At 59.4% G+C, this 17,537-nt stretch overlaps 1 protein-coding gene across 5 annotated transcripts; it reads right to left on the bottom strand.

Annotated features, from left to right (window-relative positions):
* Positions 1-1,069: 1,069 nt before the first annotated feature.
* On the bottom strand, positions 1,070-12,019 carry CCDC9 (coiled-coil domain containing 9). Of its 5 annotated transcripts, none has more exons than XM_027037911.2 (12): positions 11,906-12,019; positions 10,108-10,181; positions 9,856-9,960; positions 7,908-8,009; positions 7,448-7,696; positions 5,717-5,800; positions 5,445-5,618; positions 4,436-4,617; positions 2,642-2,688; positions 2,408-2,540; positions 1,862-1,952; positions 1,070-1,774 (listed from the first exon to the last, which is right to left on the bottom strand). In XM_027037911.2, the coding sequence occupies exons 2-12, from the start codon at positions 10,108-10,110 to the stop codon at positions 1,346-1,348; spliced, it is 1,599 nt and encodes a 532-aa protein (XP_026893712.2). In that variant the 5' UTR covers positions 10,111-10,181; positions 11,906-12,019; the 3' UTR covers positions 1,070-1,345. The 5 variants fall into 5 exon arrangements, with proteins under 5 accessions (XP_026893712.2, XP_053066003.1, XP_053066002.1 ...); XM_053210028.1 differs by having other exon boundaries at positions 7,911-8,009; XM_053210027.1 differs by lacking the exon at positions 11,906-12,019 and adding an exon at positions 10,849-10,921.
* Between the last annotated feature and the right edge of the window lie 5,518 nt (positions 12,020-17,537).

The following is a 17,537-nucleotide window of genomic DNA, read 5'->3' as shown; positions in this document are numbered from 1 at the left end:
TTTACAATCGAGGAAGCTATCTGGTACAGCGAGATCACAGTCACTTGGCCAGCAAAGGGCCCAGAGACGAAGACGAGAAACGCCTGGACACCCTGCCCTCGCCGACCGTCCTAAACTCTGTCCTCTCAGACTCCAGCCTCCCCCACTCCCGCCCAGTCCCCCACGGACCTAAACTAGCCCCAAGAGTGCCCGCCCTCTTGCCCCTGCCCTCCTTTGCCCTTGCCCACCTGAGTTCTAACCAGATCTTCCTTCGCTCTGCCCCCCAAACTCTTAATGTCACGCCTGGGGAGGTCCCTGGTTCCCAACCCGGCTCGCACTGATGGAGGTGGTTGGGCCCAACATTCTAACGGGAAATGCATTTCGATTCTGATTTCCTCTACTCGCTTAGACCGCCCCCCCCCCCCCCATTCTTACTTTTGACCTATTTAAATTCCTCCCATCCAAGTACTAGCCAGGCCCGACCCTGCTTAGCTTGCGCGATCAGACGAGATAGGGCGCGCTCAGGGTGGTCTGGCTGAAGACGACCTATTTAAATTCCTAATCCTGCCCTTAGCCCTACCCCTTGGGCCTAGTCCCACCCCATCATATTTAGACTTTATCCCCCAACCCCTGGGGTCAGCCTCTAAATCCTAATCCCACCCTCGCTCCCCTCCCCCACCATTCTTCCAAGCGCTAGGCCCCAGAGGGCCTCCATTTAGCTCCACCCCCTTGACCTGGGCTCCAATCTCACCCAATCCCAAGCGTTGTAGCCTCCCCCCTCCCCCCCCCCATCCGCGGCTTCCCCGCACACCCAGCTCCACTCTATCCTCTCCCCAAGCCCTGCCCTCAGCCCCGGGGGGGGGGGGGGGGGGGGGGGGGGGGGGGGAAAGAGGAAGAAGGCCATCTTCTGGGGCCCCGTCCACTCCCCCACCTGAAGCTGCCTCAGACCCTTCCTCTTCAGCTTTCTGGGTTCCTGGGAGGCAGGGCCCACTCTCGAGGGAGGCAGGGGCTGGCTGGTCACCTCCTGGGGAAGGGGGGAGGCCCAGTCAAGCCCCTACCCCTCCATATTTCCCCCCACCGTGAGAGAGAAGGCCCTGGGGGAGTGGGAGGGGGTGTTCAAGGACACACCTGGGGAATATCATTCGAGGACGTGAACTCTTTATTGGGGAGGGGCCTCTGTGGCCCACAGCACGGGCAGGATCTGGGGGGGGGGGGGGAGGCATTCCAGAGACAGGCATGGACCGTCCTCCCTACCCATTGGGGTGGCGGGTACACGGGGTCCCAGTGAAGGGGGCGGGGGAACCCAGCCCCCGACGGTTCCCCGCCTGCCAGTGCACCCCTCCAGCACACACACAAGCAGCCAGCTTCATGCATTTCCAAATGGCCAGGCCTCACCCGGAGAGAGGGAGAGGGCATCAGCGTTGGGGGAAGTATTCAGCTCCGCCTCTTCACCCCAGTCAGACACGGGCTGGTGGCCCCCAAGGGGCGAGAAGGGGCTAGAAGGCGTGGCAGGGGCCGGGGGAAGTGGCAGGGGCTCCTCTGGCCTGGAAGGCTCTTTGTCAGCCTGCTCACCGGTGGGGCTTCCGGTGGGCGCAGCCTCTTGGGGTTGGTGGTCTTGGGCTGGTTCTTCTTCCTCCTCGATGGCCTCTTCCTCCTCCTCCCCCTCCTCCTCCTCCTCCTCCTCGATCTCCTCCTCCTCCTCACTCACATCTTCCCACTCCTCATCCTCCCCCTCGTCCTCCTCCCCGTCATCCTCAGGAGGCCGGTGGGCAGGAGGAGCTGGGGTCTCCAGCGGCTGCGGGGAGCACAGGGCAGGTCGGGGGAGCGGGCGTGGACCCGGAGCACCCCCACCCCCCTACCCGGAGAGGACAGCCTGCCTCACCTGCACGGGCCTCTCCTCGGGTGGAGGGGGCTGTGGGGCCTCAGGGGCTGGGGATGCTGCCTCCTTCGTCTCCCAGCGGTCGTCATGGTCACTGGAGGGGACCAAGGAGAGGGGTGAGGCCCAGGTGGATGGGAAGGGGCTTCCCACCTCCAGATCCTCTCCAGAGAAGAGCTGCAAAATTCAAACTCCGGGCGAGAGGGGGTTGTAGGTTTGCGGGTGAGGACCCAGCATGCTGGAGCACTAAGGAGGAAACGGCGGGTCTGTGTCCCCAGGTTATCAGGCACAGATAGATGGAGGGGGGCCAGGTGGCAGAAAAGAAGAGGGGGGACGAGGAGAGGGATGGGGGTAGAGCAGAGACAGAGGCCCCAACTCCCCAGAAGCAAGAGCCTGACCCACAAGAGAGACACACGTACCCGAGAACGGACAGGGACGAGACGGCAAAGACAAAGCCACACATACACATGTCAGGACAGCCAGGTCTAGAGCCACACGGCCCTGCTGCGAGGGGGGGGGGCCTGCACACGCCAGGGGAAGGGGTGCCCCCACCTGTAGGCACGAGGGGCCGCCTTGGTCTGGGATCGGCTACCCTTCTTCCTCCTGCGGCTGACCTCCGCTTTGTGCTGGGACAGGAACTCCCTGAAAGTGGGGGGCTTGGGGGGCCGAGCCCAGGCCTGATCATCTGCAACAGAAGCCGGGAGGGGTCAGGGATGGGGGGGGGGAGGGCAGGGCACAAACTAACCCCCTCGCCCGGCCCCACCCCACCCAAGGACACCCGCTCACCATAGCGATGGGATGGTTCGAGGGCAGCGGCCGGGCCATCCTTGAACCTGGGGAGAAGAGAGAAGGGGGTGAGCAGGCAGCTTAACAGAAAGAAAAAATTCAGTATTTGACCCCCAAAACAAAAACTTCGAAAGCCCGTAATCCCCAGCTTCCAGTCAGGCCTCGCTTGCTAGCACTCCTACGACACCGTGCTCCTGCCTCAGGGCCTTTGCACCCACTGCTCCTGGGGACACCTCCCCAGGCCATTCGGCGGCCGGCACCCTCACCTCCGCCAGGCTTCCGCTCAGACCCTCCTAAACCCCGGTCTAAAATAATCACATATTATTACACGCGCATCACCCAAGTCTAAAAGAAAGGTCTCCATCCTTCTCCAGGCTCCGTTGTTCCTCATGAGCTGCCGTTGGGATCTATTCAGCGTCCACCTTTCCAACTAGAATCTAGGTCCCTTGAAGGCAGAAGCGGTTTTGTTCACTGTCGTGTCCCCATCCCCTAGAATCCCCACCACCCTTCGTGACACAGAGGAGGGACTCAATCCACGTTTGCTGCCGAAATCAACGTACCCACGCACTAACGAGGCGCGCTGCACGCTGCTTCGGGGGCTCGAGGAAGAACAATTACGTTCTCGTTCCCAACCCGGAGAACATCCCGCTAGAAGCCCGGCTGCCCGCACCTCAGAAGGATTCGCCACAACCTCTGTGCAGAGACCTCCTCACGCTTGCACCGGTTGGGCTCACGACCCACAGAGAAATGCTCAGACCACCCACGCACACAGCCAACACTCTCTTTCTTCAGCCCGTGCCAGCGACAAAAGCGACAGGCGCGGAAACTTGCAGAGCAGCAAAGGGCGCGGGATGGCATGGAAAACTACAGCTGCGGGGGCGCCAGGGTGGCTCAGTCGGTTAAGCATCCGACTTCAGCCCAGGTCGTGGCCTCGCGATTCGTGGGTTCGAGCTCCACATCGGGCTCCGTGCTGACAGCTCAGAGCCTGGGGCCTGCTTCGGACTCTGTGTCTCCCTTTCTCTGTTCCTCCCCCGCTCACCCTCACTCTCTCTGTCTCAAAAAGACAGGGATTATTTAAAGATTAAATAAATAAATAACATTAAACGCTTAAGTTTTTACTAGCAGTCTTTAGACTGCTACTGGCCAGCTCTCTGGTATGGAAGTTGGTCTTCTGGTCCGGGACACAAGGGTATAGCTTCGCTTTAAGTTGGGCTAACTGGATGTTTCCGGGGACCTCAAAGAGCGCGGAGTCACATAAGGACACCAGTGCCACCCGGATAAGGGGCTGGGTTGGTGGGGGACAGGCTGGTGAGGGAGGGGGGTGCGAAGGTCTCATCACTGCTAGCAGTTTCTCATGCCCTCCCCGTGCAGAATTTCCATCCGTGCCCGTGGCCGAGGGGCCGTGGCACCATCCGCTAGGGCAGCTTGATCTCTGGCCCCAGTGACGCTGGGTCTGCTGGTACCGGAACGGACGTGCCTGCTCTCCCCTCCTGCTCATCTGCCAACGCCGTGACCAGCACCTCTCTGGAGAGCTGCCCCCTTCGGCCTGAACCCCAGCACGAACCCCCACGGAGCAGAACGGAGTTCCGCCCGCATGGAGAAGCCAAGCCCAGCCAGACCCGCGGCCTACGGGGCCCGGCGTGGATCAGCCGAACCCAGCTGACCCACAGACACGAGGAAGTGGTTTGACACGCCGGGGATTTGGTGATGGGGACCTCGGACCCGACACACGGGGCGGGGCGACGGAGGCGTTAAGTCAGGGGTCAAGGTTGAGGGGCCAGAGAGGACACTCACATCCCATCCGTCTTCTCGGCATCCCACTCGCGCCGCCACTGGCCGGTGGGCTTGCGGTGTCTCTGCAGCCGCTCCTGGTCAATCTTCTCCCTCTCCTGCTTCCAGCGCAGGTACTCCGACCGCTCCCGGCCCGTCATGGACAGCGTCATGTCGCCAGCGCCGGCCAGGCCGGCCCGGCGGCCCTGTCCCGCCCCGCAGACGGGCAGTCAGGGCCCCGAGGCACTGGCCAGCCTGCCCCCGTCTCCCCCCCAGGCCTGCTGTGCTCAAGGTCACGCAAGGAGGTGACGGGGCAGAGATGCGAACGCGGTCTGCTCGTGTGGCGCCTCCTCAGGGGCCGTCCCAGATCTCTCCCCAAGCGGCACCCCGTCTCCACCCTCTACGCCCCCTCCCCTGCATTTTACGTCTAACGCTAGCTCACGCTTACTATAGACTCACTCGTTTACAGCGCTCCCACCAGAATCAACCGCTTTAGGGCGGGGTCTGGGCCTCGTTTAAGACTCCGCTCCAGGGCGCCTGAGTGGCTCAGTCCTTAAGCACCTGACTTCAGCTCAGGTCAGGATTTCGCAGGCAGTGAGCTCAAGTCCCACATCGGGTGAGCACGAGCCCCACTTCATGGGAGCCCTGCTTCTCTCTCTGTCTCTCTTTCTGTCCCTCCTGGGATTCTCTCTGTCTCTCTCTGCCACTTGCTCACTTGCTCCCTCTCTCTCCAGAGGGAAAAAAAAGAAAAACAGCAAACAAAGACTCGGCCCCAGCACCCAAGGCCATGCCCAGCACCCAGTGGGTCCCGGTAAACGTTCCTGGCGGTATCGAGGACAGGGCCGAGCACACCGGAGAGCCAGGAGGGGAGGGCGCTGCGGTGCCCACACGGCAACGGACCATCGGCTTGGGGCTCAGAGGCCGGGCGTGGAGGCTGGCCCCCCCTGCCCTGCTGTCTCGGTCAGCCCCGCGCAAACGGACGCCGCAGGAAGGACGGCGGCCAGGCCAGGGCGCCCCAGCACCCGGCACCCACCTGCCGCTCCTGCTCCAGGCCGCAGCGCACCCGCTCGAAGTCGGGCCCCCCCCAGTTGCGCCCGTGCCGGCGGCTGCCCTCCCGGCGGTCCCGCTCAGGCTCCTCCAGGGGCCCGCCGCGTCGCCGGGGGTCGTCCAGGAAGTTCCGCACCGGGTTGGGCTCCAGCACGCCTTCCTGCGGGCCCAGGGAGTGGGGGACGGGGTTGGCGGGCTCATGGGGGCGGGGGTGGCAGAGGGCCGCGCCGCGGGGACGGGGACGCCCGGGGCACTGACCCGCTGGCTGCGCTCATACTCTGCAATCTTCTCCATCTCCTCATTCATCTTCTCGATGTTGTGCCGGCGCCGCTCCTCCCACTCCTAGGGGGCACGAACACGGACGCGGGAACACCGGGCCGTCAGGAAGACCCGCACAAGCCCACGGCTCGCCGGCATCCGGGCAGGAGGGGAGCCGCCGCCGGCCGGAGACTCCCTCCTTAGACAGGCCTGCTCTCAAAGGCCTGGGCCGGCGTCTGGGACTTCGGCTCCCAGCAGGTTCTCGGCCAACGGCTAACTGAGAAAGGGGGCTCAGGGTGCCTCGACTCTCTGTGCAAACGACAGCTGTGCCCTGAACGCCGGCTTTCCTTCCGAGGTCCGGGAGTTGGGCAGGCGCAAGGCAGAGGGGCCCCACACGACCAGAGCCCGGTAAAATCCTTGGGCTCTTGGTCTCTAGGGAGGCCCCAGAAGACAGCCCGTCGTGTGGGTTGTCACGACTCAGCGCTGGAGGACCCCCTCCCGTGTGACCCGGCCTGACGAGAACGCTTGGGGGCCTGCACCTGGCTCCCTCCAGACTCCGTCCGGCGTGCCTTGTCCCTCTGGTTTTGTCCTGTGCCCTTGCACCATAATAAATCTTACCCGTCAAGCTCCCCGGGGAAACGCTGAACCTGGGGAAGGAGCCGGGGACCCCAACACACCCTGGCTGCCACAGAACTAATGACAGCAGTAATAGCAATTACTTGGCAGATGGCGAGGTGACCCCCCACAATCCCTTCTCCCCTTCTTCCATGGTAGCGGAATTTCAGATAGGCCGCAGGTTGCCGGAGAGGACGTTCTCATTCCCAGGGCTCGGCACACAGGAGACAAATAAGCTTCCGCTTGGTTTAAACCATGGTATTCGGGGGTCTTTAACGTGATGGCAGCTTAGCGTGTACAAATGGTAAACAAACACCCGTGGGGCGCCTGGGTGGCTCCGTCAGTTAAGCATCCAATTTCGGCTCAGGTCACCATCTCACAGTTCGTGAGCTTAAGTCCCGCTCCCAGCCCTGGGCTCTCTCTCCCTCTCTCTGCACCTCACGAGATTCTCTCTCTCTGCCCCTCGCTCACATGCTCGCGCTCTCTCTCTAAAACAAACAGGTAGACAGACAGATGAACATCCGTAAGTGACATTCTTCTGACGCTTACTCTGAGGCTTTCAACGGACTGCTGTTCACAGAACGCTCACAGTAACCTTTAAATCTGATTCTAGGACTCCCCCAAGAAGCTCCCACAGGGAAGGGAGCTGCCCAAGGAGAGGGAACTCATCGAACCAAGTTGAGCCCAAGTCCATGGTGCGCGGAGTCACTCTGCCCCGCAGCCCCCCGGCCTGCTAACCTCCGCATCGGGGCGGCAGAGCAGTCTCAGTAAGAACATCACTGCTCCCCACAAACAGATCCAGGGAGCGAGACAGACAGAAAAAGAGAGCCAAGGAGAGGGCGTGCACTGGAGAGAAGGAGCCAGGGAGAGGACAGAGATGGGGCAGGACACGGCGGGTGGCAAGGGTGCAGCAGACACAGAGCAAAACAAGGGGAGATAAAAACACAGGGAGAGGACGCGGTCAGGGGTGGGGGAGGGAGGAGAGAGAGAACGAGCCGACGGAGGAGGGGCGGAAGAAGACAGATGCAGAAAGCCGGTCCGTTTGCGGGCAGGCACGAGGCGAACGAGACCAGAAGCGCATCAGCCAGAGGACGCCAGCCCATCCCGGGCCCCCACCTTGGATTTGCGGTCGGCAGTTGAGGCATCTCCGGCCCCAGACAGATGAGGGGACCCCCGGCCCCGGCCCCTCCGGCCGCGGCCCCCAGCTCCTCCTCGAGGCTGCTCCCCAGAACTGTCCTCCCAGTGACGGGCCACCCGGCCCACGCCTGCCCGGCCTCCCTGCTGGGGGAGGGGCCGGCCTCCCTTGCTGGCCCCCGGGGGCCGCGGGGTCCCAGGAGACCTCCGAGAGGGACCCAAGTTCTTCTCCTGTAAGAGGGAAGGGAGAAAAAGTGCAGTCACTCAGATGAGGAGACGGGGACCCCCAAGCCCAGAGGGCAGCTGTGGGAGCAGAGGCCGCCCACAGGGCTGGGGCGGCTGGGGCAGGTGGGGCGGAGAGGGGCGCTCTCCGGCCTCAGGTCTCAACTCTCATCGCCCGCCCCCCGGCCCAATGAGTCGCCCAGCTCGGTGTGGAGCTCACCACCTCGACGGCCACGTTCTCCTTCTCCACCGGGCGGCCCTTCCGGGGCGCTGTCACTGCTACTCCCTCGAGTTCAGCTTTTTTACGGTCCTCCTCGATCTCCTAGGAGCAAACGTCAGCGGGAGGAGGTCGGCGGTCTTGGCACCAGCGGTATTCCCACAGCCGCCATGAACTTCCCCCGAGACTGGCCCCCACCTAGGCCTCTCTCCGGAGCTCCAGGCAAGAAAGCTGATCGCTTCGGCATCTTCCCCTAATCCACACGACACTATTCCCGTGCTCAGAACCCCCCTGCAGTACCCCGCTCTGGGCAAGAGCCACAGCCTACGGGGCCCTACAGGGTCTGGCCGCGTTACCATCCTGACCTCATCTGTCACCCTCCCTCCCTCCCTCTCCCCCTCGCTCACTCTGCCGCCCTCAACGTTCCTAGAACACACCAGGCTCAACCCTGCCTCAGGGCCTTTGCACCAGCTGTTCCCTCTGCCCCCAGAGAGCCCTCAGCCTCTCACCCCCTTCAGGTTTCCGCTCCTGAAATGTCCCCTCCTCAGAGAGGCCTTCCCTGACCCACTAACAGAAACCACCTCCCCTTCCATTCTCCTGCTCAACTACCTGGCATCATGCGTATCTGGGTTATTGTCTGCTTTCCCCTCTGCAACCGAATCGGCCTGAGGACAGGGGTACCTGTCTGTTTCGTCCACTGATGTACCCCCCCAGCCCAGAACGCTTCGTGACATACAACAGAAATTCAATATGCTTTTGTTTTGTAAGTGAATGAATGCACGAAATATGAACAAATGAAACCCACCCCTCCTCCTAAGTCCCTCCTCAGGAATAACCCCACCACCTACTCTGTCACTTCTGGTAAGGACCTGGACCTCATCCTGGCCCCTCCTTTCACCTCCCCTCCCCTCCCCCCACCACTGCCTGTCACGGAGTCCTCCCCACAGCCCTGTCCCTCCTCTCCCCACGGAAGTCCCTGCCTCAGCTTCCTCCTGGGCCTCTGGCCTCCGGTATCACCTCCTCCCGCTCAACAGCACACAGCAGCCAAAGAGCTCTTCCTAAAAAGCTATTCTGACCTGACCCCACTCCTGCTCAAAGCCCTCCAAGGTTCCCCAGTGCCCTCGAGAAAACGTACAAATTCTCAGCGTGGCGTGACCCCTGCTGACCTCCCTGGGTCAATATCCCTCCACTGACCTTCCCACATGAAGTTTCAGGTTTCTTTTTTTTCCCTAAAGTTTATTTATTTGGGGGGGAGGGGGGGTGGGCGTGGGGAAGAAGCGAGCAGGGGGAGGGACAGAGAGAGAGAGAGAATCCCAAGCAGGCTCCACACTGTCAGCACAGAGCCCCAACAGGGGGGCAGGGGGGCTCAAAGCCACGAACCGTGAAATCACGACCTGAGCCGAAGCAGGATGTTTAACCAACTGAGCCACCCAGGCGCCCCCTAAGTTTCAAGTTTCTGCACAAACTAATCCCTCTGCTTAAAGCATGTTCGCTTCTTCTCTTCAGCTAGCTTACTCACCCTTCAGGTATCAGCATCCTTTCCTCTAGGAAGCCCTCCCTAATATCCTCCAGACTGGGTGAAGACCCCCACTCTGGGCTCTCACAGACCCGTGAACTACCCAGCCCAGCCCACTCTGGGTCATCACTGCCTAAAGAAAGGCCTGTGCCCCTACTTGATGGTGAACTCCAGAAGGACAGGCCCAGGGCTGTCTCGGTCACAGCCATATCCCTGACAACATTCAGCTCAGAGCCTGGCAGTAAAGACCTTGGTGGGTGTTCGTGAATGAATGACGGATGGATGGAATGAAGGAAGGAATGGCCGGCTAAGGCCTTTGGCTTTGATCCTGAGAGTGATGGGAAGCCATGAAAAGGTTTTACGGAAGGGAGAGGTGAGGGAAACTCACTGCGGGGAGGAGAGGGGATGGGGTCTCCCAGGGCGGGGCTAGGGCACCTGGTAGCGCCGTATGAGGGCCTCGTTCTTTCGCCGAAGAGCTTCGATCCTCTTGTCCAACTCGGCATCTTTCTCCTCTTTCGATTTCAGATCCAGTGTGGCTGACTAAGAAGGAGAGACAGCTGAGAGACAGCAAGGGAAACCTACACCCATCCCAGTGCATTCGATCCAGGGTCTGAGTCGTGGGTCCCCTCCTCCCAAGCTCCCTGCCCCAAAACTCAGATTCCAGAGACTCCCCACTTTCCATCTCACCATTCCACTGGCTAGCTGGGGCCAGGGTCCCGGCAAACTTCCCCTGCAGAATCCGGACACAGCACCAGGGCTTCCTGAGGACAGAGGGAACGGAGCACTAAGGCCAATGACTCCCCAGTCTGCTTCCACCTCTCCTATACTGGGGGCTCCTCTCAAACACACATGCGCATTAACAACACCTGCACCCCGAGGGGATTCTAGCCCTCATTTCCACTCTGTCTTAAAGGGCTAGCCTGCCCCTTACCTGCACAAATTTGGACTCTGCCACCTCCCATGGTTTGTGCCCACCCACTTGCTTCTTAGACACTAGAGTCACACCCACTTTGGGAAAAGTTCTGGCCCCACCCCACCGCTTAAGGAAACAGCCAACAATGCTCCCTTCCAAAGGAAGATTCCAATCCAGCCTCCACACCCCAGTGCTGGGAGTTTTAACCCAGACCTCCATCTCCAGAGAGCTTTAGATACATCCTCTCACCCGCCAACCAGTACAAGAAAATTCTAGGCCCACCTTCCTGCGTCCATTCTGGTGCTGCTTCATCCCTGTGAACACTCTAAATCCACCTCTCTCCCAGGGACGTGTCAGAATCGTCCCATAACCCCACAGTCAAAACAAGCCCGATCTCCACGCCTATAGGCTGCCCTGACCCTGGGAGAACATTTTAAGCCCACGCCTCCAGCTTCCCGAGAAAGGTGCCGCTGTCTCCCCAACACCCCGCCAGATTCCAAAAACAAGCCTGGTACCCAATGGCGAGGTTTCCCATACCTGGTTCAACCTCCCCAGTGTATACTTCCCCGCCCAGCGCAGACAGAACTTCCCGGCCCGCGCGCGGCTTTCCGGGGGTAGGGGGGGGAAGCTCCAGCCTCAAACTGGTCCCGAAGGCCACGGCCACGGCCCCGCCCCCCTCCAGGACTAACTTTCTGGCCCCGCCCCACCCGCTAGGCCTCAGACCCCGCCCGCCCGCGCGTCGTTAATCGGGACCAGCTTCTGACTTTCCCAGCCAACCCTCTGACCCCACCCCACCGGATCCCCGGGCAACAACCTGAACCCGCCCCCCTGCTTCTCGCGTTATTACATGGGCCCCGCCCACGGCCCTCCAGCCAACACCCTGGCCCCGCCTCCGACTCGCCCGGCCAACCTCCCGGTCACGCCCCCTGCTTCCCAGCCCGGCCTCGTCGCTTCGAAACACGGTCCCGCCCCCTGCGCCCTCAGTCAGGGTTCTGGCTCCCGGGCCGGCTTGCGTGCCAACGCTCGGACGGCACCCCTGGGTCCCGCAAAACTTTCCGGTTGCACTCCCATCATTCCCCGCCAGCATCCTGGCCACGGCCCCCGCCACCCACAACTTTTTGGTCCCGCCCCGCCTTCGCGTCAGCCTCTGGATCCGCTCCTGACTTGCGGGCCGATGATCCGGACCCGCGGGAAGCTCAGGCAAAACTTTCTGGCCCCGCCCCCAGCACGTTCGGCCCGCGTCCCGGTCCCGCCCCCTAGCTCTCCGGGCAATATTTTGGCTCCGCCCCCGGCCCGGGCACAACTTTTCAGCCCCACCCTCTTCTACCCACCCACGCCCCGGCCCCGCCCACAGCTCGGCCCGCTCGGGTCCGGCCCACCCGCCGACGTCCCGCCCCGCCAGCGCCCCTCAAGCTTTCCATGTGGGCGTCCAGTCCCCGCCCCCCGCGGAGTACTCTGACCCCGCCTCCGCGGGCGGCTCGCTGCCGCGCCTGCACCCGCTCCCGTTCCCCCCACGTGGGGCGCCAGGCCCCGCCCTCTCCGGGCGTGCTCCCGGCCCCCTCCTCCGGTCACCTGTCCCGGAGACCCCGCGGCGTCGGCGACTCCGGCTCCGTCGGCCTCCGCGCCCGCAGCTCCCGGGCCGCGCGCGTCACTTCCGGTCCGCACCACGTGAAGAGGGGAACGAAAGAGGATCACTTCCGGTCCTGCCGTCCTGCTTCCGGGAGTCTTAAAGGCGCCGCACCCCCCCCACCCCCCCCCCCCCCCCTCCGTGGGTGGAAGCGGGAGTGTGTCTAGGTGGTACGCAAGGGTGTTCTGGAAGCTTTACTCAACTTCGTTGGGCCTAGATGACCTTCTTCCAGGGAAAGGAGACACCGTCCTCTCTCTGGTCTCTACCTGCTGCCTCTTCTGGTTCCAGTAAATAGGTACTAGGCACTGGGCAATAATTCCTGCAAGCCTGACCCACCAGGCTTGTGCTGGGTGGGTGGGGAATCCCTCACCCTCCTGCCAAGGAGACCTTAGAGTTTCAATCTTTCTTTCATTCTCTAAATTTGCATTGAGTGCCAGGGCCAGAGGGTGGGGGGAAGGGGGTGTGCTTGGGGAGGGGAGGACTCCGGCATGAACAAGGCAGACCCCATCCCTTCCCTCATGAGGGAAGGCACAAGCAAATGTGAGATACCACAAACAGAAGCGTGGGAGGTTCCTTGCAGAGGGGCAGGAGGAGAGGGCTTAGGGTGAGGGGGTGGGGGGGGGGTCCAGGCAGAGAACACACAGCCTGTGCAAAGGCCCTGTGGTGAGTGAGCTTAGCGCCTTCTAGGAACTGCAAGACGCTCACTGAGAGATCCGGATGTGGCTGCAGACTCCAGGAGGTTCCATGCATTAACCAAAACGCCAACGTGATAAACCTATCATTACACATCATACAAAATTTGACCGTTGAAGTGGGCAGACCGGATCCCCTGAGGTCGCTGGTAATTTTATTTTGTGATTTAAAGTGTGGAAAATGGAAGTACCTGCGAATCCCTTGCCCCTTATAAGGTTACAGTTAACAGCCCTTCAGAGACCTTCTCTACACATACAACTGAGTTCTCTTATAACTCCCCAAATACCTGCCAAACCTACCGCACGACTGCTTTGCTTCTTCATTCAGATGTCACCTGCACTTAGGGGCCTGCGTTGAAACCGCCTGTTTGAAAGTTGCAAAACTCCCCATCCCTTTCAATCTTTCCACTTTATTTTTCCATTTTATTGTTCACCCTCTAAACTACCAAATGTTGGGGCGCCTGGGTGGCTCAGTCGGTTAAGCATCCGACTTCGGCTCAGGTCATGATCTCACAGTTCGTGGGTTCAAGCCCCGCATCAGGCTCTGTGCCTGCTTCAGATTCTGCCTCCCTCTCTCTCCACTCCTCCCCTGCTCTCTCTCTGTCTCTCTCAAAAATGAATAAACATTAAAAAAATAATAATAAATAAATAAATAATCAAATGTTTTGCTTACTTATCTTGTTCTCTGTCCCCTCCACTGTGTTGTCTGTCGTCATACCTTGCTGTGTCCCCAGTGCCTCCAACAGGCAATGTACTGCCATGGTACAGCCTGACGCGGGGCTTGATCCCACGACCCTGGGATCGTGACCTGAGCTGAAATCGAGAGTCAGACGCTCAACCAACTGAGCCACCGATTCTGTGGCTGTATATCTTCGGTTTCACAATGGATAGTTGACAGCCTTTAAAACTGCTGTGTGATATTCCATCCTGGAGATGGACCATAATTTGCCCCACTTGGTCTCATGGACGGTTGAGTTGTTTCCAATTTGGGGAGATCACCAGTAGTGCTGCGTTGAACTTCCTGAGGCACACGTCTTTGTGAGTACTTGACCTTGCTCAAAAAGGACTCCTAATGTCATGATTAAGACCACGGACTCTGGGGGCGCCTGGGTGGCTCAGTCATTTAAGCGTCCAACTCTTGATCTTGGCTCCGGTCATGATCTCACAGTTCGTGAGTTCGAGCCCCACATCGGGCTTTGCGCTGACAGCATGGAGCCTGCTTGGGATTCTCTCTCTCTCTCTCTCTCTCTCTCTCTCTCTCTCTCTCTCTCTCTTTCCCTCTCTGTCTGCCTCTTCCTCTCTGTCTCCCTCAGAATAAATAAGTAACCATGAAAAAATAAGATAAAAGACCACTGACTCTGAAGCCAGAAGGCTTGGGTTTGAATCTTGGCTCTGTCATTTACCAACTGTGTGACCTTCAGCTTGTACAGAACTTGTCTGGAATGTAGCCTCATCTGCGACATAGGTATCCTAGCACCTCCCTACTAGGCTTGTGGTGCAGAATTGAACGGATTAATGAATTAATACACCAAGGGCTCGGCACAAGACCTAAAATATTTAAGTTCTCCGTGTATGGAGACCATTATTACATCTTCTGCAAAGACAAATTCCTCGATCGAAAGTTCATTCCCATTATCACGTTGCAGTAAAAGCGACCCAAGGCGGACGCAGGTTGCTTAGGGCCTGAAGTCCATACAAAGCTGGAAGCCCTTTTACATCAGAGAATGAAAAGTGTGTAAGTCAAAGGCACCTCCCGGGGTGTGGGCCGGAGCCCCGGCTCCGTTGGACGAGGCATCGAGAGGCTTGCACGTCATCTCCCTGACAGTAAAACCACCTCCGGAGGTAGCAGCTCAGCAAAGAGGCTGTGCCAACTCCCACTCCCTCAAGCAAGCCCAGGGCGCGCGTTTCCCGCAGCCTCACTGACGCTGCGTTTTATCACTTCTTAATCTTTGCCACCCTGATGACCAAAGGGTGGTGTCATGGTGCGGGGTTCGGCTGCCTCTCCCCGGCTGAGAAGCGAAGCTTTTTCGTACCCGCATATACGCGCGTATGTATAGACCCATCGCTTGTGGGGGTGGAGAGAAAGAGGGATGCTGGAAAAGTACGATGAGATTCTGTCTTTGCTTGGATCTCTGTAATAACGTTAGAAAAGTGAAACTTGAAAGCAAGCCCTTCTCTGAATGTCTGTCGGAGGTCAGAAGATAAGATTCAGAGGGAGCTGGACTCTGAGAGTCCCTCTTTGGGGCACTGAGCATTTTCACCCGGAACTCTGGGCAACTCAAGGGGTTCGCCATTATCGCTCTGAGCTGTCAGCACAGAGCCCGACATGGGGCTCAAACCCACGAACTGTGAGATCATGACCTGAGCTGAAGTCGGCCACTTAACCGACTGAGGCACCCAAGTGTCCCTGACAGTTGTGATGTCCCTGCCCCTCCCAGTCAGCCCAGGAAGTGAGCCCATAGTGCTGGCCCTCAGTCACCCAGCTACCCAGAAGCCAACCTCGGATTTGAACTCAGGGCTGCCTGACCACAGGGATGCCAGGTGCAGAGCAGGTAAGATCGTGGCCTCTGGAGCCAGGCCGGCTGACTTCAGATCCCAGCTCTGCCGCCTGAGCTGTGGGACCCTGGGGGAGTTACTTAACACCTCTGAGCTTTTGGGTCCCCATCTGTAACATAATAACAGTGCCTGTACCCCACCGGGCTACTGGAAGGTGCGCTAGGCTGAGCACTGGCTCCCAGAGATGTCAGCACCCTGATTCCTGGGACCTGTGAATATTCGTTTACGTGGCACAAGGGACTTGGCAGATGTGATTAAGAATCTTGAGATGCGGCGATGGTCCTGGAATCTTTGGGGGGGGGGGTGTGGCTCACCGCAATCCCAAGGGTCTTATAAGGATAAGAGGAAGAAGCAAAGGCAGATTTGACACAGAAGACAGGGTGACATGGGGGCGCCTGGGTGGTTCAGTCGGTTGAGCATCGACTCCAGCTCAGGTCACGATCTTGCGGTTCGCTGGTTCGAGCTCCACATCAGGCTCTGTGCCGACGGCTCGGAGCCCGGAGCCTGTTTCGGATTCTGTGTCTCCCTCTCTCTCTGCCCTTCCCCTGCTCTCTCGCTCTCTCTCTCTCTCTCGAAAATATTTAAAAAAATACAGCTGGGGAAAAAAGCTTCAAAAGGCCAGGGGACTGATTGTCCCCTGGAACCTCCCCAGGGAATGTGGCCCCAGCCAACATCCTGATCTGGGCCCAAAGAAATTGATTCTGTGTCTCTGCCCGCCCCCCCAGAGGTGCAAGTGAATGAATGCCTGTTGTTTGATGTCAGCCAGAGGCACTTACAACAGTGTCTGCCACCCAGCAGGTGCACTTAACCGTGACTCTTACCATCACCTGAGCGCCCCCTCCCTCTGGCCTCGCCCGTGGCCTCTGGAGACACGTCACAGACGTTTGCTCGCTTATTGGTTAAAGGGATGGTCTCCTTCCAATTGTGTCACGGGCCTCAAAGGTCTGGTTCACGCCCATTTCACAGACAGGAAAACGGGCTCCAGCAGCTGTCGTAACAAATGGCCACGCGCTGTGTGACCGAAAACAGCAGGAGGGTATTCTCGACCCTTCTGGTAGGCCAGAAGTCTGAAAGCAAGGTGTGGGCAGGGTTCTTCGTTCTGGGGGCCCCGGGGGAGACTTGAACGCACCAACCACGAGATCATGACCGGAGTCGGACGCTTAACTGACGGAACGGCCCAGGCGCCCCGCCCTTGTTGATTTCTGAACACAACATAGCACAATTTTCCCTTGAAAGGAGTGGTGGAGATCCTGGCGATTTTCAGTATCTACTAAGACCATGCAAATAATCCTTTGCGCTTAACGACAAAAGAATGGCCCAGATGAAAAGGCCCGACAAGGTCACAGGCCTGGTGAGGATGTGCGGCAGCCGGGACTGACGCCCACTGCTGGAGGGGACACAAAACGCCCCAACTGCTGTGGAGTAAGTTCTACGACGGTCCGAGGCACACACAGACCCCGTGAGCCAGCAAATGCACTGCGGGGCATTTACCCAACAAACGCGTGCACGTGCTCACCAAACGTGTCGTGGGCAAGAACGACCGTGGCAGCTTCGACACAATCGCCCCGCTTATGCGCTGATTTTGTCCCCTCCCCAATTCGTGTGTCAGAGTCCCTACCCCCCAGCACCTCAGAATGTAACCTAATTTGGACATAAGCCTTTAACAGAGGCAGTTAAGTGAAAAGGAGGTCATTAAGGTGGGCCCTAATCTCCCATGACTGGTGTCCTCATAAGAAGAGCTTAGGGGCGCCTGGATGGCCCAGTCGGTTAGGTATCCGACTTCGGCTCAGGTCACAATCTCGCGGTTCGTGGGTTCGAGCCCCGGGGTCGGGCTCTGTGCTGACAGCTCAGAGCCCGGAGCCTGCTTCGGATTCTGTGTCTCCCTCTCTCTCTCTGCCCTTCCCCACCTCAAAAATAAATAAATGAACTTAAAAGAAGAGGAGATTAATATCCATGCACAGAGGGAAGAACCCCACGTGTGGACACAGGGAAGACAGCCATTCCACAAGCCAAGGAGAGAAGCTTCAGAAGAAACCAACCCTGGGACACCTTGAGGTAGGACTTCTTGCCTCCAGAACTAGGAGAAGATAAAATGGGGGGGGGGGGGGAGTTGTTTTTAATTTTTTTGAATGTTTTCTTTATTTTTGAGAGAGTGCGAGTCGGGGAGGGACAGTGAGAGGGAGACCGAGGATCCGCAGCGGGGTCTGCACTGACCTCAGCCCGCCAGACGCGGGGCTCGAACTCACCAACCGTCAGATCATGACCTGAGTCACAGTCGGACGCGCAACCGACTGAGCCACCCAGGCGCCCCCTAAAGTTTTGTCGTGTA

The sequence above is a fragment of the Acinonyx jubatus genome, chromosome E2 (genome assembly GCF_027475565.1).
Source record: "Acinonyx jubatus isolate Ajub_Pintada_27869175 chromosome E2, VMU_Ajub_asm_v1.0, whole genome shotgun sequence".
Classification (NCBI taxonomy): Eukaryota; Metazoa; Chordata; class Mammalia; order Carnivora; family Felidae; genus Acinonyx; species Acinonyx jubatus.
The sequence above is the reverse complement of the archived record's forward strand: the minus strand, read 5'-3'. Positions and strand labels throughout refer to the sequence as shown.